Below are 24537 nucleotides of genomic sequence, written 5' to 3'. Positions count from 1 at the left end.
CCTGGGAAGATCAGGGTGGGAAGATTAGAGAATGTGCTGAAAAGTAGGAACAAGAATAAGGCAGGCTGGGCTTTCAGGACACAGGATACTTCATTCCAACTGAGTGCTTCTTAGTATAAAAATGCACTGCCTGTTCCCATATGGCCTTAGAGTCATAGCTTTTCATCCTGGATGTTTTCCTGTTGGTGGAGCCATACAGAACCATAAAGGGAAATTTCTGGAAAGCTGGTTTGATTTTCAACTCTGATGAGGAGCCTAGTTTCCATGATATTTTTAGCTAAGTTAATGTATTTTTTTTTAAATTTCTAAATGAATAGAGGAAAGTTAGGCAGTCTTTAGGGCTCCATGCCTGGTTGAAGTGCTCTGTATCTTTTTTGGACATGGCACCGGTTGTCGACCTTGCTGGACTCTTGGGACACTTCCGGGACCACTCTGCCCCCATAACAGAGAGGCTCTGGGCCAGGTCTGACACAGTCAATGAGACTGTGGGGGACTCCCTCGAATGCTGCTGCTTTGGATTCCAGGAAACAGAGGGTCGGGGCCACAAAGGAGTCCATCCTTGGCTTTTCCTCTGAGACAGAATCAGAGAAAAATTCTGGCTTAGAGTCCACTGTTCTTGGCTCTACCCTCAAGGATAGCCATGGCCACAGCCTCAGCCACAATCACAGCCACATAATATCCCTGTCTGGAGTTAGAGTTGGGCCTCACTCTGAACTGGCTTCTAGGTCAGGAAAATAATTGTGTTGTCTTTCTCTTTCTCTCACTATTACTTGGTATTTATTCGGACTTGGGAATGGTACGCTGTGAGTTCAGGGTGAGCCAGAGGTTTGTTCTCGGTCTGTGAAGCCACTTTGATGATGGGAATAAAATCTCAGGGAACAGCAAGCCAGCTGGACAGGAAACCAACCCACAGGGTTTTGGTGGGCTTGGGGATTTTTTTCTACTCCCAAATGGAAAAATCCTGGCATGGGGTATGGTATAATAGAGATTTAGAGTGTTCAAAAAAAAAAAAAAATCAGAAATGGTCAGGGTCTAACAGATGGGCTGAAAGACGGCAGAACGGAGGCTGTGGAAGGAGCAGCAGGACCCGGGTACTAGGAGGACCAAGTTTACATATATAAAATCGAACAAAGGGCTTGTTAAGAATCTCACTTTCTTCTATTTTTTTAAACATTTGTCCCTTGACAAATAACCACCTGAGAACCTGATTAATCCGTTTCTGCCTTGGGAAATCTCTGCACTTCATTAAACCTCCTGCCCTCTCTCCTGGAAATTGGGGGGAGGCAGAACACAGGGCAGAGAGAGTAGGGCTCCCCAGACACGTCCACAATGGCCCCAGTGTCTAGAGGACAGCAGGAGTTCCTGGGAAGTCTGAGATAAATTATTCACTTCTCCTGTCCCTTCCGGAATCCCGGTGGCTACAGAGGTTCTTAACTGAGGCCCATTCATTCGGAAAACATTAACTGAGAGGCTACTGAGAGCTCTCAGTAGTGCCAGGGTTTGGAAATATGAAGATAAAATGATTGAGTGACATAGTCACTGCCCTCAAGGAACTTAGAGTCCTGAATAGTGTTCTAAATTGTAGGTTATGACCCATTTTGTTGATTATGAAATCAGCATTCATATGAGTGGTGACCAGTATAACAGAGAGAAAAGAAGGGAGGGGAAGGAGAAGAGGAAGGAGGGAGGGGAAACAGAGAGGATTTGGGGCAACAGAGGCAGGGAGAGGAGGAGGATAAGAGGGACAGAGAGGGAGGAAAAGAAGAAGGGAAGGAGGGAGGGAGGGAAAGGGAGGAGGAAAATATAATCAGAGTTCATCAAGGTGTACTATTTCCTTCACTTGTTTCCATAAAGTCCTTGCCCGGGATCAGTTTTTAATAAATTACCCTTGGTGTTAGAAGTCAATAATTTATGAAATGCAATTATTTTAAATAAAAACATTGATTGATTTGTTCTCCTTTTTTCCCTTCCAGGTAATAAACCACCCCACATTATACTGAATGGATTCAACAGGGTTATGCTTGGTATCCAAAGTGATGGTGGATATGTTGAAAGCAAACATTCCTGAAACTAAATATGCTACAACTTGAATAAATTTCCTCTCTGTTGCATTTTTTTTTAACAGACTCTTCATGTCTTATATAAATATTATCATAATCTCAAACTATGCAAGAATTCATGTGTGTATACATATATACACACATAGACACAGCACACATACACATTAGGTCATATGTAAAATTATCTGTTTCAAGTGATTGTCAAAAAATCTTGAAAGCCACTAGTTTAGTGGGAGAAACAAGCAACCAATCATATTAGAGTATGAGGGGTGGCCCAAAAGAAGGGTTTGACAGAGTAAAAATTAAGGATGGTTGAAGAGGGACCTGCCTAGTCCTCCTGGGTGAGTCAGGAAGTGACTTGGCAAAAAGCTGGAGAATGAGAAGTCTGGGATACAGAACATGGGCAGAGTGACCCCAGCAGAAGAAGCAGCATGTCCAAAGACACATGACATGTTTGGAGAATAATGAGAAATGCAAAGGAGACATGGGAGGGGAAGACAACAGGAAATCATAGAGGATGAGTGAAACACCCAATGGGAGAGCTTAGGAGTGACCTTTCAGAACTCAAAAGCCCCAAAGGGTTGAGGCTGCCAGTGGGACCCCACCAGCCCAATCCATGCTGGAAAGCTGAGATCCCCACTCACTAGTGTGAAGCTTTGGTGGGCCCCCTAGAAGGGACAGACAGTTCACTTTGGGCATACTACGCTCTCCCAGAAGCATTCACTGTCATCTTCAGAGGGCTGGAAATAGCTGTTATGGCTGTAGACTGCTAGTGTCTGTTAAGGTCTCTAAGTCAAATGACTGTATCTGGACTTCAACAGAGTCAGGGTCTGAGATCCCTCTAATATCCAGAACTATCTAATATCTAACTATCTAATATCTAACTCCCCCAGAAGCCTAATCAGACTCATGACTTAACCTCATTAATCTAGAAACATTTACTGAGTACCATGGGGGATATCCTACTTGGGACAGAAAGGGAGGGAGAGGAGAAAGTTCTGATCTTGCAGAGCTTATGGTATAAAAAAACAATCAGAGGGAATGTCATGGAGGAGGGGGTCTGGAGACACGGAAGGATTTGGCTCGGGAAGGGGAAGAAGGAATCCAGGCAGGAGAGCTCACTGGAGCAGATATGATGGTGAGAACATGCCTGCCACATGCGGGGACCAAATGAAGGCCAGAAAGTCAGACAGGTGCAGGTGACAAGCATGATGGCTTAAAATGACTCTGGAGCTCGAGTCCTAGTAGGGGCTCATCACAACCCATTGCGGGCTCTAATGCTGGCCCCTACACGGCCTCACTCCTACTCAGACGGCTTCCGCTCTCAACCACAATGCGCAAAAAGCACTAGCAGCCTCTTACCATGGAGCCAGCCAGGGTGTTAATGAAGTAATATCCCAGGGACCACCATCAGGCCCAAAATAGGATGGAAAGAAGAAAACCAGAAAAAGTAGGTGGGGAGCAAGGGGAGAGAAGGCAGGTGAGAAGTGGGGGAAGGGGCAAGAGAAGAATAATGAGGGAGAGGAGGTGGTAGGAGAGGGAGAGGGGGAAAAGAGTCTAGAACATCCTCCCATATCCTGCTACAATCTCCCCAGTGACATATGTCCAGCCACACCATGTCCTTTATTGGAAGTTCACTTCAAAGCCTGTCCTCCAAGAAAACCTTCCCTAATTAACCATCAGAAAACAGTCTCCAAGGACAATCCGAATGGGCGACCTGACACAGTGTTTTGCTGACCATCCTTTGGTCTCCCAGAGATCCCGCTGGCCATCTTTGCAAACCTAGGCAGTTCATGTCTCTGCATTGGTAGCTGCCCACAGACCAGAGTTGCCTCTCCTTACATTTGGATATAAAAGGAAGAGCTGTTATGGGTTAGGAGCCAGGAGGTACTTCTTTGATGCAGGCCACATTAAGTCATATAAATGTGGAAGTGTAAATTAAATAAAAAAGAACCCCTCTCTCCCTGCTGATTTCCATTTTTACCACAGCCCCCAGCCAAGCAACCATCACATGGCATTCTTGGAGGAACAATAGGGGATTTGTTTAAACCAAGATGCCAAATGGTCATGAATTGCAGAATGTATATTTTTAAACAAGTTATTTTCCCCCACTGTAACATCCAGAATTTAGATCTGTATGCAGGGCCAGCTGGCAGCAGCACGCAGGATCTGGCTGGCTACCCAGGGCTGCTCGTTTACCTTGCCCTCCCCTGAGGGGGTGTGACGGCTGAGCTGCATTTTTATGGTACGCTCCAGCTTCCATCCAGCCTTCCTTGGTCGGAGCTTTGCAAGTGTTTATACTCACACCCACACATAGAGGCTGCCCTGTAGCCCTCCTACTTGAATTTTCCTTTTAAAGTGAAGCCATCTTCATGCCCTGCTCTGGTGGTTGACAAACTTATAGGGAATTGACCGAGTTGCCATGCCCAAAGCAAGAGACCAGGAGCTGTGAGCCCCAGCTTCCAGCATTGCGCTGCACAGCACACGGGGCTTCCCCTGGAAAAGCAGCTTTTGTTCCGGGGAATGGAATCTGTGAAAACAGGGCCCCAACCACTTTACCAGGGTTCTGGGTAGGCACTCCACAAGGCACAGGCAGTCTGTCGAAGGCATCAGGGCACTGCGTAGGTCAGGGCCCAGGCCACAGCTGCCTCTGCTTCCCTGGCAAAACTGCTGCTCAAGAGGAAGCCCGCAATCTCAAGGCCAAGGCTTTGCCTTTTCCCTCCATTAAGGCTCACCTGCCTTTTCAGAGGACCCCCAGGGAGCCTCCCACAACCCCCAGAGGCCCTCATATTTTTCCATCTTTCTATTAGGCATCTTTTTCTCATTAATGTACTAACACTCAAGTTATGTGCAGAGAATGAGGAAAAAGAGACCTTGTGTGGGGCTTGGGATTTGTTCAAAGCCTGGGGAAATCGTTTTAGAGGGTGTATGTTTTTTATTCCTTTTATGAGAGATGCATGTTTCCCCCCCCTCTGTGACTTGTTTAAAAGTAAAGTTTAATATGCTGCCAGAGAAATTGCTGGTTAATAACTTAATAAGCTATGTGCTAGGAATTATGGGAAAAAAGTAGTATCCAAGGAAACTTTTATTGTACAGTTTGGGGCTTGGAGGATATATAGTTTCAGTTATTATATAAAATGTTAACAGAAGTCCCTTTTCTTTTCAAACCCTGCCTTCTCCCCAGGATTATTAAAAAGGATAAATAAGTAAGGTGAATAAAAACTTCAAGAAGCTGCATGAGAAGTCTGTATGTAGATCACAAGGTGAGAATTTCCAACAGCACAGTCAACAGAACTATGTTAACGTGCACTTGGCAAAGCACACACTTGGAAATGATCCCTGGTAATAGTAATGATGATAATCATAATATCAACTACCTTTTATTAAAAGTTTTGTCTTCAAAAAATACTTCTACTTTATAAGATTCTTAAGAGGGAAGAAAAAAATAGGCATTATTATTCCCATTTTTTACAGATCAACAAAGTAGCTCATATAGCTCAAGTGACCTGCCCAAGATTAGGGCAAAAACTAAGAATAGAATCAAGGTTTTTTAGACAAATTATATCTATGTGTCCCAAACACAATCAGATGAAAAGTGAGACACCATGCCAAACAAGGAGAGTATTTTGGTTTGCAGCCACAGGCTGTGGTGTTGTGTCCTGTATCCAGTCTGGTGAAAAGCCAGGCTCCAGGCACAGCCGTTCCTGTAAGGGCCAACAGAAAGGCCCAATTTTAACCTGGCTGATTATGTTGATAAAGTAAAGACTTAATTATCTGACAATAGATGTTTCCTCTATTTGCTCAGCTCTTCTGTACGTTCATGCCCATTACTCACCACATCCTTCCTTGCCCTCATCGGTTTCCCACCATCATGTTACAGCTTCCCCCTTTACAGATAAAAATGGAGTCCCAAACAAAATGGCTAGCCCCACGTGGTTGGTTTAGAATTGAACAGGGACCAGAACCCAGACCTGCTAACCTCGAGTATACTCTGCCTCTACTCAACTTCACAAAGTGCATATGCAGGTTAGAGACTTTTCCGTTCCCCAAGTCCCTCTCAACGTGACCCTCCCTGTGGTCACCCAGAAACACAGGGGCTTTGGGTTCAGGCAGGGAGCCCTGGAATAAGTACCCCAAACTGCTTGGGAAAATGTTATTTCTAGGGGTGTGCGGGCCAATCCTATCACTAAGGAAGCCTGGGTATCATGCGCAGGGGATAGGAAGGATAGTGAGACTCTGAAGGGTTTTTCTTGAAGCTGCTCCTTTGGTCTATTCATGTAAGACCAGTCCCCATGCCCCAAAAGCCCTCCTGGAGGCAGCTGAAGCCTGGCTACGCAGGACACAAGTGCCAGGGCTGAGTCAGCTCAGTATGAGGGCAGAGAACCAGGAGGCCAAGCAAGGCCTAAAGAAGCGTCCTGCCAGGTCAGTGTGTTGCCTGAAGACCTGCCTTCAGCTAAGGGTACTGTCTCCAAAGACTGCTGCTGAAAAATAGCAGTATGATCCGGGAGAATGAACTTACATACATATTAGAACTTAGTAACATGCTAGCATGATTTGTTGGCCGCTCAAGGGGCAGTGGCAGTCAGCTAGCTGAAAGTAGATTTCTAAAGGAAGAGGGTCTTCGATAGCTAACTTTTGATGGCAAAAGGTCTAGAGCATGGGTCCCTGTCCAAGGAGGGCAGTTCCTGGAAAAGGGTGTCGGGCAGCCCAAGGGCACGGGGTTGCAAAATATGCTATGAGGATGATCAGGCCACAGTAGAAGAAGGAAATGGATCATGAGGCAGAAAACAAATTTGCTATTTATAGCCCAACATGGGCCACCTCCAGAGCCAGCCACATCTATCAAGTAGGAAGGTGGCTGGCTCATCCAAAGAAGGAAGTAGTTAGTAGGAAGTCAAGTAGGAAGAAGTCACCTGCCCTCTTGTGCCTAATTTCTCATCTACAAATACTGGTTTGGATTAGATTCCTATTTTGAAATAGGAAGCCGGGATGCTCCTCTTAGTCCCTTTTGGGGCCCCCAATGGGTGAGGGGCCATGCGGGTGGGCCTCCAGGCCCCCACCCCTGCTTGTACCACATATGTTCTCTCTACTATCTTCAACACCTTGAACTCCCACTTAAGCTTCTACTTAACGAAAGGATTCCACTGGACTAGATGATCTCTAAATTCCCTTCCTGCTATACATTCTGTGGCTTGATGGTCCTCTTGGCAATGCTGAGAAGACAACAGCCATGCAGTCTACGAAGCACTCAGGAAGCATTTCTCTTCCCATTACCAGCTGCCAGGCAGGCAACAGGGGCTTCCAGGTGACAGAGAGCTGGTAGATGGCTACCAGGGAGCTTTTGCTAACCACCAGGAGGGGCTGGAAATTTTATTGATCACTGGGAGAGGCTGGAAAGATTTAACACACTCCTCAGTGTATCTCTTGTGCATGGAGACAGCAGCCTATTTACCAGTGTAAGCCTAAGCTCACTGACTTCCTCTTAACTCTTGGATCAAATCCAAATTCCTCTGGCTGACATTTAAGGCCTGCTACAACTGGTCTCTTATCAAATCTTGTACTGCTCTCCAAAACACACCAGGTCTTCTTCAGCTCTATCCCTCACTGGCACACAATATACCACACATGTTCTCTACAGTGTGCCCTCACCCATGCCGTCCACAATCTGGACATGCCCTTTTCCTACCACCTTTAGTGTTTCCAAATCACACCAATGCTCCAGGACCCATCTCAAATACCTAACTCCCCTATAAAGCAAAGCCTCCCCTGACTGTCCACATTCTTTTCTGAATCCTTGTACTTATTATATGCACTATAGAATTAGAACTTTTTTATGCACGTCACTGTTGGTTGTTTCACATGGATAAGCTCTCTTTTCAACTAGACTGAACCATCACTAAACTCTGACAACAGAGACTCCATTATATATGCCTAAAGTGGTTCCCACAATGCTGAGCACTGTGCTAAGATTCCTTCCTTTGTACTTGGGCAATGAGACCTTCACAATTTATTTAGCAACACAGGCTCTCTATCAGTCTAACCTCACTCAATTCTCCAATCGAAGAAAATTAACCTTATCTAACAATTAAATCTCAGCCAGCCTTTAAAGACTTTTCCCTCCCCCTAGAAGACTTCCTTGGCACCCCAACCCCACAAACTGGCTCCTGTCACACCCTCTGACCTCATTCCGGAATCCACCAGATTCTTATTTATTTACAGTTGATGAAATCCATACCTGTTTTATTTACGTGGTTTTTTTTTTTTTTTTAATTTTTTTTTTCAACGTTTTTTATTTATTTTTGGGACAGAGAGAGACAGAGCATGAACGGGGGAGCGGCAGAGAGAGAGGGAGACACAGAATCGGAAACAGGCTCCAGGCTCCGAGCCATCAGCCCAGAGCCTGACGCGGGGCTCGAACTCACGGACCGTGAGATCGTGACCTGGCTGAAGTCGGACGCTTAACCGACTGCGCCACCCAGGCGCCCCAATTTTACGTGGTTTCTGAAATAGGGATGACATCGTTCATCTCTATGTTCCCCACTGTGCCTACTACATGGCTTTGTACTGTTTGTGAATCTGAATTGGCTGGAGTTCATTGGGAATGGTTCCATGTGTTGATTTATCCAAAAGATGGAACATGTTACATGCTACAGGGAAAAAAATAACCCACTATATTAGTGTTTTACATAACATTAGGAAAATGTGTTGAGGACACTTAAAGGCTGTACTCCTTTGCAAGCTGGGCAATGACAACATTGCCCAAATCTTCCAACAGCAATACGTCTATAAGCCAACAGCTACAGGTGGAGCAAGACAGATATTTCAGAGTCCTTTATCGAACTAAGTGCCATTTCCAGGTTAGGGTTGCAGATTTCTATATTTGAAAAGTAGAAAGCATCAGCAATTGGCAGCAGGATTCTTGATGTGTCATTGCCTGGAAGACCTATTTTTATTTCTCACTGCAATATGAAGAAGCTTTGATCTTGGGCAACTTGCTCAAAGGCTCAGTTTAATATATTGATCTCTTGTGACTACTTTTACCTGACAAGTTTCCATAAGCTCAGACTGTCAACAAGAAATACCTCATATATTCTCAAGCTTCACTTCTTCTCAAACACCTTATTCCTTCAAAATGTGACCTATTTTTAAAAGGAATATAGAATGAGGAAAATGTTTTGTATCTCGTCCACTGGTCTGGGTTGAAACGTGTTAACTCAATGGTTCTCTCTGTTTTTAAAAAATACAAACAGGATCTCATCCCGAGGTATCTTGCTTGACCTTAAACATTTCTGAGAAGTTTGAGAGAGAAGCAAACAAATCTCAACAAGCTTGGGTCTGAGATACACCAACTTCATCTCTCTCATCTTTCAAATACGTGTGAGGCTCAAGTAGGTTGAGCGGGAGGGCTCAGAGTAGTCCTAATGGCAATCTCCGTCCCCTGTAAAATCTGGGGGTTGAAAGAAAAACAGTTTTAAAAAAGAAGGGGGGACAGGAGTATTGGGAATACATCTTTTTTGGAAAAAAAAAAAAAAAAAAAGAGCAAAGAAGAAACAGACCGAAAAAGCAAAACCCAACCCCCCAGCAATGCCTGGAAACTTGCTATGTAACCAACCCATCCATCCCTGTTAGGACTTGCTTCCCTTAAAGTTTTGGCAGGGACCACAAATGATAGCCTTAAAATGCCACATGAGCATCAGAATATTTTAACAATCCTTCTTGACTGGATTCATTTCAGCAGCATGGGAGCGAAGCAGCAACCTGCAGCTGTGGCATAGGGCTGAGGCCTCTCTTTATTTCAAGCAGTTGCAAACGAAGGACCTCTTTCTTGGGGGGTGGGGGGGGGTGGTCCAGGAGGCACGAGGGATTTGAGAAGGGCTAAGGAACAGTGGGAAAACCAAATCGGACCTAAACCCCTGTATTCCTGCCTGGGAAGTATACTCTCTTGTGTGAATAAATTTGGTGGCTAGAAAGTAAAGGCCATCTTCAGCTGTCAAGCAAAACAGAATCCCAAACCAGAACTTCTGCAGCTGGCCACAGACACCCCCTGGGGCAGAAGTGGGATTGCCTCACAAAAAAACCATCCTAGCTTCATCTTCTGTGAGCAGATTTTCCTTGCACATTTAAATCCAAGGCCATCAAGGAGCTCACCACTCTGCTTAGTTGGGCCCAATAACCAAGAAAGAAAATGGGGAGAACAGATGAGAGTGGACAAGGGGGTGGACAGGGAAGGAGATGTGGAAGTGGCTGGCAGTGAGCACTGGGGACAAGGAGGAGCACATGAGGAGCACACGCAGGAGTGAACAGGGGGTGTCAGGAGCACTGATGGGGAAGCCGTATGGGGAGGTGGAGGGATCATATAGCCAATACTTTTTGCAAAAAAGAACTAACTTGCCGTAGCAAATCATTAAGTCTAGCACGAAGAGTGGTCTTCAGCAAACATTAGTGCCCTCCACCATCTCTTCTCCCCATCAGGACTGTTTTACTCAAAACTGTATTGCCCAAGGTTGTTTTCCTAGTAACCTTGGGACCTCTTCTTGTCTTCCTGAGGGGCTGTTTTTCTCACCAGATTATCAGACTGTTATTTTCATAATGATAATGCTCCCTGCATGCCAACAAGCACTGGTCCTACCCTAGGCACTGAGGCCACTGGGATGGCTGCCCAGACAAGGGAGTGTGCATTCCTCATAGGAAGTGCTGGAGCCATGAAGCCCCTCCGGGAAGGTCATCCCAGGTGGACGGGGAAAGAATTCTGGGCTGACACCTTCTCCTGTGTCCCTAAGCTCCAGCTCTTAAGAATGAGGGTGTGAAGGTGGGAGTATTTCAAAGAGGCATGGATTGGATGACCACAGTGACCCTTGGCCCTCAAAATATGTACTGTGTTCCAGAACCAACAGCATCAGAATTGCAAGAGAGCTTGTCAGAAATGCAAGATCTCAGGCACCATCCCAGACCTACTGAATGAGAGTCTTCATTTTTAAGGAGATCCCCAGGTGATTCACGTGTACATTAAGGTCTGAGAAACACTGTTCTAGACAATATGTAAGCTGACACCATTAAAGCCTGACATAAAGAAACCGAACAGCTATAGAGAATGGGGTCCAGTATAAAGAGCCTCACAAGGAAGAGGGACCTAATGTTAATTGTTATCAGATAGAATCTCACCCCTGCCCTGGTCAGCTGTGAGAAAACAAACAGATCTCCTAACCTCTCTGAGCTATATACTCTCCCATATGCATGGGGATGGGAGTGGACTGCAATGAACTTCATGATTCTTTCCAGTTGAGAGTTTTTAGGTCTAGGATTCTATTGAACAAGACTCTGTTCTGTTGACTACTCTACAGTGAAGTCTGGTTTGAATAGATAGTTGCAGTATTTAATACAGTCTGGCATACAGCAGGGCTCAATAAATATTTGTTGAAGAAAGTGATACAGGTATATAGCCTATTCTATTCAAGCCTTACCTCAAAAACCAAAAATGAGCCATAAGCTTCTAGGACAGTAGACCACACCAGAGCATCAGGTTTAAATGGCACTTCTGATGGCAACTGACATAACTTAATATATCTTTGCTGAGGCATCTTTCAAGTAATCTATCCCAGAAATTCACTCGTATATGAAAGTGCACAACGGTGTGGCCCCTCACACTGGCACATCTGTGGCACTAAAGAGGTAATGACTGTATCTTCTGGGTAGCAGGCTACAGGGATGGTCTTTCCAACTTTCCTAAATGAATCTGTGGCCTTAGAAGAAAACACAAGTGCCCTCTAACATAACTGCTACTTTGCTCGATGTTCATCCTTCATCTTCTTTCTCAAGGAGATGTGAGACACAATAGGGCACAAGAACACATCAGTAGCTCTCAATCTGACTGAATTTTACCATCTCCTGGAGAGTTTTAAAACTACCAGTTCTTGGGCCACACCCTCAACCAAAAAAAAATCAGAAATTTTGGAGGGGGAACCTGGCATCAGGTTTTAAAACCTCTCCAGATGATTCTAATATGCAGCCATCAGCATTAAGAACTACTGCCTGAAGTAAAAACTCACCATCAGCCAATCTGGGTACTTAATAAATGCCAATACCAAGAGTCACAAACTCCAGAAATCTTTCCATCTTGTAAAACTACAACTCTATACCCTTTAAATGCTGCTTCCTCATTCCCCCTCCCCCGCCCCTGGCAACCACCACTCTACTCTGTCTCCATGAATGTAACTACTCTAGGTATTTCATGTAAGTGGAATCAGAACCACATTTGTCTTTTTGTGACAGGCTTATTTCACTTGGCATTATATCCCCAAAGTTCATCCATGCTGTAGCACTTGTCAGGATTTCCTTCCTTTTTAAGGCTGAATAATATCATGTTGTCCATATATATCACATTGTTTACCCATTCATCCATCAACCGACACTTACATTACTTCCACCTTTTGGCTATTGTGAATAATGCAGCGGTGAACGTGAATGTACAAATATCTCTTCAAGACTCTGTTTTCAATTCATTTGGGTGGAATTGCTAGATCATATGGTAATGCTACTTTTAATTTTTTGAGGAAACATCCTACTATTTTCCTTCTTGGCCATCATCAAGAGTTTTTAATAATAATAGCCAATACTTTCATGAAACTGTTAAGTAAAAAAAGTAAGCTCTAACTTATAGCTACAGCACAACCTCAACTCTGTTAAAAAAAAAAAAAAGGCACAGGAGAAAAGATGAAGTAAGTACAGACATAAAACTGTGAACTAGACATGGTGGTTTCCACCCGAATGTTGGTAAGAGCAGACTTAAATTCTCTTCGCTTTCAAATTTCGCACTTGCCTACTTTTCTAGGATAAGCATACACTACACTGACAACCAAGAAAAAAAAAAGGTGAAAAAAATTTAGTGGGGCACATTTTTCTTCCTGGTCATCCCATCATCCATTGTACTTATTTAGTCTGATGGTTCATTCAGTTCACCACATTTATCTAAACGCACACACACACACACACACACACATGCACGCACGTGTGCACAGACACACATACACACACACACACTTCTTCCTTTTATAACCAAATTGATTTCCGAAAAATTTTAAGCCCCAAATAATAATTCCAACTCTTAATCAAAATAGTAAGTCTTTTCACCTCTTAGTCCTATTTGACAGGACTTTCGAAAAGTCCTTCCTATTTAGGTGGGGCCTACAATCCAGTTGGGGCAGCAGGGCTAGAATCTGTCATTTGCAAGGGTGGCAGACGGGGCCACACGAGGAGGGGGGGTTCGGGGCGGGGGGCAGTGGCGGCAGGAGACTGCTGATAGCACTCGCAGAGCACCTGCAGCCAGCCTCTCCAGGCCTGCCACGGACCCCAATGCACACCCCACTTCTGGCCTGGGTCGGCTTCATTTTCCTTCAGTAGCCGGTAAACTGCCTTCTCGCCATGAGAGAGACACTGACCTGGACTGAGGAGGGAGGGATGGAGGAAAAAGGGGAAGGAAGGAACTTGAAGGATTAATGAGCTGATTTCCATAAAGGCTTTGACATCTTGGAATGAAAAGCGGCCTGTAAGAGCAGAAGCCCAGGCCTCTCTTCAGGCCATGTTGCCAGCTGGCCGTTCATCACCAAAAATTCCCCAACAACTCCATGGCTATTGCTTAACCACCTCATATAAATCCCAATTAATCTTGCAAAGTCAAAACATAAATATATGACAAAAGTCTTTATTTTATGTGCTCTCAGTTTCAGGGTCAAAATTTTAAAAACCGAATTGGTTGGTTATCCAATGGCTCCAAAGAATTTTTTTTTTTTTTAAAAAAACCTTCTTCGGGAATAAAAGGACAAATAAATGACACCCTCACTAATGTTTATGTACTTATTGGACTGAATGAACTCAAGTCAATAATCAAATAAATTGTAGAATAAAAAATTTAAACTTTCTTTTTTTCAATAACATTAATGTTTCATAGCTTATACTCAAAAGATACAGAAAATCCTGAGTAGGCACAAAGGAACATTTATTCTTCTTTCATATGTAAATTGCTAGAGACATAAAGAGTCTCTTCAGCATTAGAACTGAAGGTTACCATCCCATTAGAACTGGGAATACTCCACATTGCCACGTCTTTCAGGGGAAAGGCAGGTGATAACGTGAACACAGGGGTTGGCTTCAAGAATGGCCCATTAGGACCCAGAATGGGCTCACGTGAGCATGGAGGTATTAGACACACAGCTTCCCACAGCAACACTCTCAAAGGACCTCAGGGACAAGGCAGGTGTGTCTCACGGGGCAGGCTGAAGCTTCATCACTTACATTCAATTCTACACTTTTCTATTTGGGGACCTCAAGGTTATCATGTCAATGGGGTGGATAATACAGAAAAACTGATACACAGCCCTGGAATGAATTGTGCTCTGGCAGTGTGCTTTCCTCCCAAACTTTATTTCAGGCTCTGAACACATCCTGATTAATACGGTAAAAGTGTGTTGGGAGCAAGAGGAAGCCTGGTGTTAGGAACCACCTACAGACCACCCACAAAGTATAAAGTTCACACTTGGATAATAAAGAGTTGACTGTACTAGAAACATAAAAGCGGCTTTCCTAGACTCTCAGCAAGGAAGGTGGAAACGCAGTGAACTGCGGTGATTCATGCTTTTGTTTTTTAGGGCTGGAATGTCATGGAGAAAAATCAGAGAAAGTGCATGTGTGTGGGGGGGGTGGGGGGGGGGGGAGTGATGATGCTGAAAAACCTAAATAGAAAACTGCAACAGGGACCAGAGGGAAAGTTAAAGAGGCCACAGTGTCCTCTCCAGCTGAAGAGGAGGCTGAAGGCAGCTTGGTCACCCATCTTTAGGCACTGACTGCACAGCACGAAGGTCCATTCAAATGCTGGCCTGTTACACCATCTGCTCCTTCCCACCCAACAAGAAGGAATGGGCTCAGGAAGCCAGCAGATGATGATTTTTTATGACAGCCATGAAAGGGTAGCAGGCTAAGGGGGCAGAAACTCTTTTATAGCACTTGAAGAATAGGAGATTCAGGTTCTCTCTTGGGGCGTTCCTGGATGGAAACAGAGATTTCCATAGGATGGTTCCTGGAGAGCCCTGACTTCCGGATCCCCAGAAACAACAGCTAGGAGGACCTGGCCTGCTAACTGATAAACAGATGAGAGCACAAATGTGATTATAATTCCCTATTCTCCCAAAAAAGGCAGCTTAGGGGAGTTACCTAAAAGCCACATGAAAAGCAAACGATACTAGGCTCAGAGGCAGTTTATGGTCAATCAACTCGCTCTCTGTACATAAAAGAGAGAAAACAAAAACTGGTCTAAAAATAAGAGGTAACCATCACTTTACTGGCATTTCAGACATGAGAGAATTTCCCCATCAATATCCCCATCCAAAGCTATAGGTATTTAGACAGACATGGAGACTCACACATCTACACACTGAGAAATTCTTCAGGGGCTCCCTTTTGCCTAAAGGTTTCCTTTAGGAGCTTTCGCCGAGTGGCCTCCACGTATTTCCACGGTCTCGTGTACCTTCTACTAGGTTCCAGAAGAGCTCCCTTTATAGTTCTCCATCGTCGCCTTGCCATTTCACGCAGTCATGTTCTTGACTCTGATATTACTCGAGCCCGGAATGCCCTCCCTGCCCCGGCCACTTGGTAAAATTCTACTCATCTGTTGAAGGCCCTTCCCCGTCCCTCCTCTGGGCTACTCCTGTGCTTATTACATACATTTCTTATTACCCTTGTCATATGGATGCAAATTATTACCTTACCTCCTGGATGTGAGTTCCTTGAAGTCAGAGCTAGTTCTTCTATATCTGCGTCCCTTCCATCTCCTAACACAAAGGCCACAGGCTACAGCCTGTGTTCAATAGACTTTGTTGGATTACACTGACTTTTGGGCGTCATACTATACCCGTTTCCTGCCTCCAAAAGGTAGGGAGCCAACAAAAGGGAACAAAAGTTCGTTTTTGAAAAACAAAAAAGGTTTCTATGTTAGACAACCAATGCACTGATTCCTAACCAAATGCAAGACACTCCAGCATGGACTGTGGTAGCATGTGGGCCTCTGCTGGACCCAGTGTGTTGGAGCTTACAGAGGACACAGTTGGGGGGCGGGGGGGGGGGGGCGGTCCTTGCAGTAACACTCTCCTACCAACATCAGAGTCTTACAGACACAGATTTGAACACAATGTTATAGAGAGGACTCCCTGCATATTAAATGAGAAATTCTTTTTGTTCCATCTTTCACATAGTAAATGTTCTAAGTTCCACAATAAATTGACAATGGCCAGAGTGAAAAAATAAATGTATCCACACTCCTTTGCCTTGATTACTCAAAATTCAAGCTATTCTACTACCTACCTTACAAGAGGCAACTTCCACGTCTTTTTCTTATTCACACCCTAATGGTCTCCCCGTACCTATTCAAGTCTTACCCCAATCTTTAATCTATGAATTGCCATGGCGCCTAAGAGTTTGTACCACATGATTTAGTCAGTTATTGCCTTTCATTGCCATAACATCTGACACAGGCTTGGGCACATGGCAGGTATTAATAGAAACAAGCTGATTGGTGGACAGATAAAAAGCCATATTACATGCCCCCCGGCCATAGAGCAGTTTCAGAAAAATTGTCAGGAAAATATTTTTCTTTCTTTACCACAACCCAAAGTTCTAAAAAGATAAATACTCCAATAAGTTTATAAAACTCATGCCAACGACTTTTAAAACTCCCACAACTAGAAACAGCAATTCTCCAATGTATTCCTAACCCCTGATAACTCCTCGCTCATGTGGGGTTTTAACATACCTCTCGGCCAGCCAGAGTTTGGCTCTGGTACAAACAGCAACGTCAGCCAGCTCCTGCTGAAAGTATGTATTCAGTCTGTATTTGGAGTCTGAGAAGGCTTGTAACAAATGGAAAACCTAAACCAAAAAAGAGAAAAAGCAATATCCTGCTGTGAAAATATATTTTTCCTAAATGCTCAGTTCCTCCCTGTTAGGTTTCCTCAAAATATTCCCCTCAAAGAAAACAGACACCTGCAGAACACAGCTCTGGTTTCTTTGCAGAAAACCACGTTGGTGTGGGAAGACACAGCAACTGGTAAGAACCCTATGTCCTCGATCCCGGCCTATGCCCCGGGTTCCCTGCACAATTCCAAGCAAAGGGGACTATTCAGGGACCAGCTATTTGATCCAAGAGCTTACTAGCTACAGAAAACCTATACATTGATTTTAGCAAAGAAAGGCAAACGACTTGCTCTATGTTAGTGGTCTCATATGAAAAAAATGTACCTTTTCAAAATCAAAGTCTTGCCGAAGAGGGAAAAATCAACGGTCTCACAGTCCAAACTGGCTCATGTGCTGGGTTTATCAGAACAGTCTTGGCCAAAGAAGCAGGCCACAATGATGCCTGCCTTTGCAAGCACAGGGTAGTGATGTTTGTAAACTGTTTAGATTTTATTTTTAGCAGTTCTCCACGGAGATGTCCAGAATGGAGGCACCAAGGCAGACGCATTCTATTCTCACTCTACGTGACATTACATATTAGAATTGAGCAGAGAAAGACAAGTCCTGTTGTATCTCTAGGTGGCTTCTATTCAGAATGAAGGCCACAGATCCAGCAGACCCATGACTGTGTGCGTGTGCACGCAGCTTACGTAAGCATGTTGTGGATTCATGCTCAGTGATGACATCAACGACACTGCGAGGAGCACAAACCTGCACCTGCAGCAGAGAGAGAGATCCTCTGACCTCAGCCAGTGCCAAGGAGAACGACGCATGTCACAGAAACCCTTCAGCCCCATTACCGAAATCAAGGGGGGGTGGGGGGGAGGTGGGCGGAGCAACACAAGTATGGATAAACACACTGAGAACTTTGAAAGTCTATTTTAATAATTAGTCTGTTTTCTTTCCCTATTGTGTCCTTCACCAGAGCTACAGATGACTTCCTAAGCAACAAGATTCAACTTTTTGTCTCCTGCCAACGAGGAGCATTAAGTGAAAGTTAAATATGGAAGGGAATAATGAGAAAAAGGAAGAGGCCAAGATAAAAGAGATCCAGAATCATCAGACCCCTAAATGGGAGTGAGCTGGCAGTTTTCCTGGGTCAGACGTCTGCAATTACCAACAACAAACACATGCAGAGCACCTTTGGTTAAAGAATCAAAATACACTGTGATTACTTTACTATATGTAACTACTATTTTTTTTTTCTTTTTGTCGTCTAAACACAAGTAATCGTATAGGAGAAGGCACACAATCCCGATGTGGAGACTTGAAAATGCTTCCTCTAATAATGGATCTGTTATTCAGAGGCAACAGATCAAGTATCACTACTTCACCACACCCCCGCAGGGATACAAACCGCCCGTCGAGAAGTCTGGAGAAATGGGTCTGGCTGGGGCTTCTGTTCTTCTGTGGTGACTGCCAGAAAAAAAAAACACCTCCCTCTGCCTGAATCCGCACTATCCTGAAGGAGTTGGCAAACTCACTGGGCCTTGCTTTACTTTTCTCCACAGCTGCACACAACCAACCACCAGGGTTTTTCATGGTGTCACAGGATCGTAATTAATCAGCAGACACCAGCAAAATACATGACTGTGGAATTTACTTGTAAAGAAAGCTGTGAGATTTTCGAATGCCTCTCATTTAGAAGCAATCACCTCAAAAATAACTCCTGATGGATGTTTAAACTTAGTCCTATATTTGCTCACCTTACTTGGCAAAAACAAGGCTGTTTTTGAAACGCTTCATAGCTCTGGTTTATGAAAATCAGCCTCCAGGTCCATCAATTCTGTCACCTTGGGCACAACCCAGACAACAATTGTGATCCTGGTTATTCACCAGGAACGGAGAGTGATCTATTTACATGGGACAACTGCAGAGGGAGGTACACTTAAAAGAACCGCGGTGGAAAGAAGCATGTAGGAGAGACAGGGCCAGAGAAGTGAAAGACAGGGTCACAGAAGTCAAGGGAAAACCGGGCAGGGAAGGAGAGGGAGAGCAGAAGACAGGGAGAGGGGAGAAAAGTTTTGTAAACAAATGTCTGAAACAAGTTACTGTATTTGAGATCATTTTTTTTTTTCTTTAAGAAAATTAATGACTATATTTGAACACACAGCTACCTTCACATGACATTTAGAGGGTTTGTTTTAATTTGTTCAAGCAAAATGAGGCCATCGTTTGGGGTGAAGTCCAGAAGTGAGGCTGGGCCTCTGGAACTACGGTCCAAGGTCAGGTCCAGGAGCACCAGGCAGGTCCCAGGATCTGAAAAGACGGTGGGGGCAAAGCGATTCCTCCTCCTTCCTCCTTCTCTGAAAGTTCTGGTTCAGGAGAACTTCCAGGCCAGGAGTACAGTCTGGCCCAGGCCTGGGACAATTTGCAAACAGCCTATGATATAGGACTGCACTGAACCCAAAGAGAAAGCGAAGCTGTGTGACCCACTGAATGCACATGAGCAGTCTAAGAAGTGTAGTGTCACTTCAGGTGGCCCAAACTTGTCACAAATATTTAAACAACAATTACTACTAGGCACTGTCCTAGGAGCCTCTGCACATAACAAATGAATGCCTGCTCCCCGCAGCTTACATCCTAGTCACAGATAAACGGAAAATCCATAGCTTCCCTGACTGCCTGGTCGCAATTTTATGACCTGCACACAGCATCGCCATCACCTTCCTCTTATGCTTGGCCTCACCCTCCACCAAGTCCGGTGCAGAGCAGGAACTGAACAAACGTCTGCTGAACTGACGCCGGTATGTGGTGCCTCTTCCCATACGGACTCTGCCTTTGTGACACATTTCCTTGGGTTTGGTGAGTTGCTGCAAACACGTGTGAGGAGAAGACAGAGCTGAACAACACTGCACCCCTCACTGCAGTAGGGAGAGCAGGGAGGCCAGATCAGGGCGGGGAAATGCAGCCCTGTGGGAGGAGTACAGGCTCTGGAGCCAGGTGGACATGGGTGTCCACCCAGTTACTAGCCGTGGGGCTTTGGGCAACTTACCTAACCTCTGCTTCCTCAGTGAAACACTGTATAATAGTATCTGCAGAAAGACTCAAAGGAATATATACTACTACTTGACACATTAGGCACATGATAAAAATGTTAGTTCTCTCCCTTTTCCTGTTTGCTCCCTCCCTTCCAGCCCCCATTCCAAAAATAGTCAGAGAAGGCTTTGCAAAACAAGTGATATTCCTATTTGGCCTTAAAGCAAATCTTGCCAGAATCTGGGGAAGACCGTGCAAGCAGAGGAAACTCAATTATAAAAAAAAATCTGAAAGGGTATTAAAATATCAGTATTGCCAACAAAAAGAATAAACTTTAACGTGAATTATGGACTTCAGTTAAAAATAATGTGTCACTAATGGTAACACACATACCACTCCAACGTTAAATATTAATAACAGGAGAAAACTGGAGAGGAAAGGAAGATATGGGCACTCTCTGTACTACCTGCTCAGTTTTTCTGGAAATCTATAATTGTTCTTTCTTTCTTTCTTTCTTTCTTTCTTTCTTTCTTTCTTTCTTTCTTTCTTTCTTTCTTTCTTTCTTTCTTTCTTTTTTTAACGTTTATTTATTTTTGAGACAGAGAGAGACAGAGCATGAACAGGGGAGGGGCAGAGAGAGACGGAGACAGAATCGGAAGCAGGCTCCAGGCTCTGAGCCGTCAGCCCAGAGCCCGACGCGGGGCTCGAACTCACGGACCGCGAGATCGTGACCTGAGCTGAAGTCGGACGCTTAACCGACTGAGCCACCCAGGCGCCCCTATAATTGTTCTTTAAAAAACCTATGAATGGAAGGAAAGCATCAGGACTGCTCAGGGAACAGCAAGTAATTGTGTGTGGCGAGGGCATAGTCAGCGGTGTGTGGGGTGACAGAAGACACAGCTGGAAAGAGGAGTCAGGTCAGAATGAGGAGGATCTTAAATGCACCAGCAAGGGATGCGTCCTCTGTTCTGTAGGTGGCAAAGGCCGCTTTAGAAACAGTGCTCAAATAATTAGATGTGTCATTTGGAAAGGAAAGACCAGGGCAGTGTGGAGCCTGGAACTAGAAGGGGTAGGATGACCAAGATTACTATTAGTCTAGGCTAGAGGTGGTGAGGGTCAAAACCAGATACTGAGAGCCAAGGATGGTGGGTGGGCTCAAAGCAGCTGCAGGTGTTTTCTTTGACCTACAGGGTAGTTTTAGCCCGTCATTTACGAACTGGGAGATTTCACATCAGAATCATTCTGATTTCCAACTTCTTTTGAAAAATCAGAAGACCTGGGGGTCAACAGTCACCTGCGGGGGTCCAGTTCACTGTCACACCCACGACTGCCTATTATTCGTGGGCCTAAGGTGGAGTGTCAGTGTCATTTATCACTGCTCATGTGCCTTTTTTCTTTTCTTTTCTTTCTTTCTTTTCTTTTTCTTTCTTTCTTTCTTTCTTTCTTTCTTTCTTTCTTTCTTTCTTTCTTTTTAACTTTTGGAGAAACAAGAGGAAAATAAAATATTTACTGAGCTCAGACTTCTTTCAAAAGTTTCAAAACAAAGGATTGGACTCGGAGGGCCGTGTGTTTATCCTCGTCTCCCTTCATTCACTTATCTGCCTGGTGCTGATAGGACTCTGATTTTGTGAGAGCCCCGGTCCGGATGGTAAAAGGAGTGGAAAGGAGAGGAAAGGATACATTTGAGAGACATTTTGGAAGCTGAAGAAGCAGTACTTGGCAACTTGGTGTTAGACATGGAGTTGCAGGTCAGAAAAGAGCCTCAACTCAGGCAGCCGGTGATGGAGAGCCATCCTCCACAACGGGGCTCACAAGGGAATAATATCCCGTGGCAGGTCTGGGAATGAGGAAAAGGGATCTCATGAGTTGGGTTAGGAATATCCACTTGATGATTGCTCTAGTCAGGGTAATTTATCTTGGAAAGCACGAATTCTTTTGAGAGTGAAAAGGAGCTCTATTAATGACCACCCTGGGACAAAGGCCAGTGGGTTGCCTCTAGCTTCTGCAGGCCCTTAGAAAAAAAAGACTAGAGTGGAGGAAGAGGTGTCTTTGGCAAAAGAAGCAGGAGGAAGCTTTGCCGACTTGAGATGGTTGTAACCCAGTCAGAAAGACAGAAAGCGCACGCAAACAACCAAGGGCAAACCAGCAGCACCACCCAGGACTATCGCAGGCAGTGGGACTGGCCAGAAGATGCCCTCAGGACGGGAGGCCAGGAAGCAGCTGGCAGCAGGCTAGTGTCCTTGCCCTTGAGATGCAAGCCCCGAGAAACTCCGGGAGAACCAAAGAGGAATCTGGAGAACCTGGAAGCAGTTACTCCTTGCCAACCCCCATGCCTACTCTAAACACAGAGAGACTCGGGGGAGCCCCCAAGCATCTGTATGAAGCACTGGGTCCATTTGGGCAGCTTTGAATCTTAAAAGTGACTCCACAGGAGCGAATGTAATACTCTTTGAATAAGTGCCACAGGCCTAAAAAGAGTCATGAGGCAGATCTCTGAAAAAACTTGCACTGCACCAGTAAAGTATGTCTGGTTTATGCTGCTAGACTAAAATAGTGACTTGTGTTAGACAAGATCAAGATGATATATGGCTGTTTGGGAATGCAACGCCGAGATGGGTTTTCCTCTTCACCAAGCATGGCTTCCAGGCAATTTTCCCCCTTATAAAATCAACAGCAGCTGAGCTCCAGAAACAGCAGGATCCAGCAATAACAGGACCAGGTTAGGCAGGCTGTGAAAAAGGACAACTCCAAAGAGAAAAGAGATGTTCATTTCAGAGGTCAGATATAAATGAGCTGAATGTATCGTAATCATTCACCATCCCAGACTTGGAAGATCAGCACCTGTATCCACTTTTGCAACTATATTTTCTTAACCACAAATCCTATTCTTTTGCAGCATGCAGACTTTGGGAGAACACTTTTGCCCCTATCACATTCAGCCAAGTATAAAATTTCTGTATCTGCCATTTTGCCTTGCCTTCTCTCTGTATTGCCCCAACCCCCACGGCTAAGTCAGAGCCACATTTTTCCAAGCTCAGTGTTTACACAGGATTTTATTTCGGCTGGTAAAACATCTGTATTTTTTCAGGGACTTGAATAAATGATCTATGCCGGGAATGTACAGTATAGGGTGATGTCAGGCCCCCTTTTTCTCTCTCGACTCACTGGGCAGAACAGGCAAACATTGTTGCAGCCTGTAGTTGGGAATGTGAATATTTATCCTGTCGACTTAATTCATACAAACAGAAGGAAAAGCAGGCAGGCAGGAGTATTTTATGGCTTTGAGTCAGACTGAAAGGGGGAGGGTGTGAGAAGGGGGGATGGCTGAGAAAGGAATCTAAACTTTCTAATTCACAGAAACATGCTTAATCATACAAATGTGGAGAAAGAGAAAAATTATTTAAAAGGTAGACTGCATTTGTATGTGGGTGTGGGGTGTGTGTGTGGGCGGGTAGGAGATGGGAAAGCAAGAGACAGTTCTCCAACTTCTGTATCTTTTTTAATCACTACAATGAGGTTTAGGATTTAATTGTTTCCTGCTTCAGGTCTATTAAATCGTATCCATAACCAGACCACAGGCTTCTTAGGAACACCCTTCTTATCTTCTGATTTCCACAGTGCAGGGCACGGTGCTTACTGGGAGTATGGACCCACCCATGGCATCTGTACAGGGCTCAGCGTATTGTCCTTTTTACTGACAGCCCAATCGACGGGGAGGCATGACCATGGGACACTTCAGCTACTCAGCCTGGTCACCCCTACAAGAAAGGGCTTGGTGGGCAAGTGCCACCCATAGTTACCCACCAATCGTAGAGGGCAGGCCAGGAAGCATTTCAAGTGGTTACTCCTCCAAACCTCAACCTATTTATCAGATGAGGACAAATCCTTAGGAAGGTCTCGGGAAGTTCCCAAAAGGTGACACTTGGCTGTTGCTGCTGTCAGAAAAAGGGTGCTAACTGTGATGTGTAATTACTTCCTAGTTGACACTGGCTTGGGGAAGAGAATCACAGGAAACAGGCCATGAATATCTTTAAGGACTAATATGTACACACACACAAAGTCTGTAGGGGTCTGAAAGTCACTTCGTGTGTCAATTCATTCCCTCCTTTCTGTGAACACTCCCCTTGTTCTAGTTCAGGAACCAAAGATCTTACACCTGGAAGATGAAAACAACTCACTGGTCTCTGCCTCCAAAACTTATTTTACACTTGACTACAGAGAAACTTCTTAAAGCCCTGACTGTATCACTCCCAAGTTCAAAATCTCTCAATGACTTCCAATTGCCTGAAGAATTTGCTGGGCACTGAAGTCTCGACTTACTTTTCTGTTTTTACCTCCTATTTCCTCCACTTCGTCTATCTATTTTGTAGCTGAATGGGACAATTTCCCATTCCTGACAACTTACAAATGCTTTTCTGTCCAGGATGTTCCTTCTATTTCTCCCCCCACCACCCTCTCCAACTCTGCCTACTGAAATTCCATTCAAACTGTAAGGCCCAGC

General features: G+C 44.7%; 1 protein-coding gene across 6 annotated transcripts in view; it reads right to left on the bottom strand.

Moving 5' to 3' along the window:
- THADA (THADA armadillo repeat containing) overlaps positions 1–24537 on the bottom strand; it is a 330983-nt gene that overhangs the window by 82484 nt on the left and 223962 nt on the right. For all 6 annotated transcript variants that reach the window (XM_058684278.1, XM_058684279.1, XM_058684280.1 and 3 more), the window contains one exon: positions 16858–16973. In XM_058684278.1, the coding sequence (XP_058540261.1) occupies positions 16858–16973 (116 nt within the window). The remainder of the gene's footprint in view (positions 1–16857; positions 16974–24537) is intronic.

This window comes from Neofelis nebulosa, chromosome 9 (assembly GCF_028018385.1).
Source record: "Neofelis nebulosa isolate mNeoNeb1 chromosome 9, mNeoNeb1.pri, whole genome shotgun sequence".
NCBI classification, from domain to species: Eukaryota; Metazoa; Chordata; class Mammalia; order Carnivora; family Felidae; genus Neofelis; species Neofelis nebulosa.
Note: the sequence above shows the minus strand (reverse complement) of the source record. Positions and strands in the feature narration are given on the sequence as shown.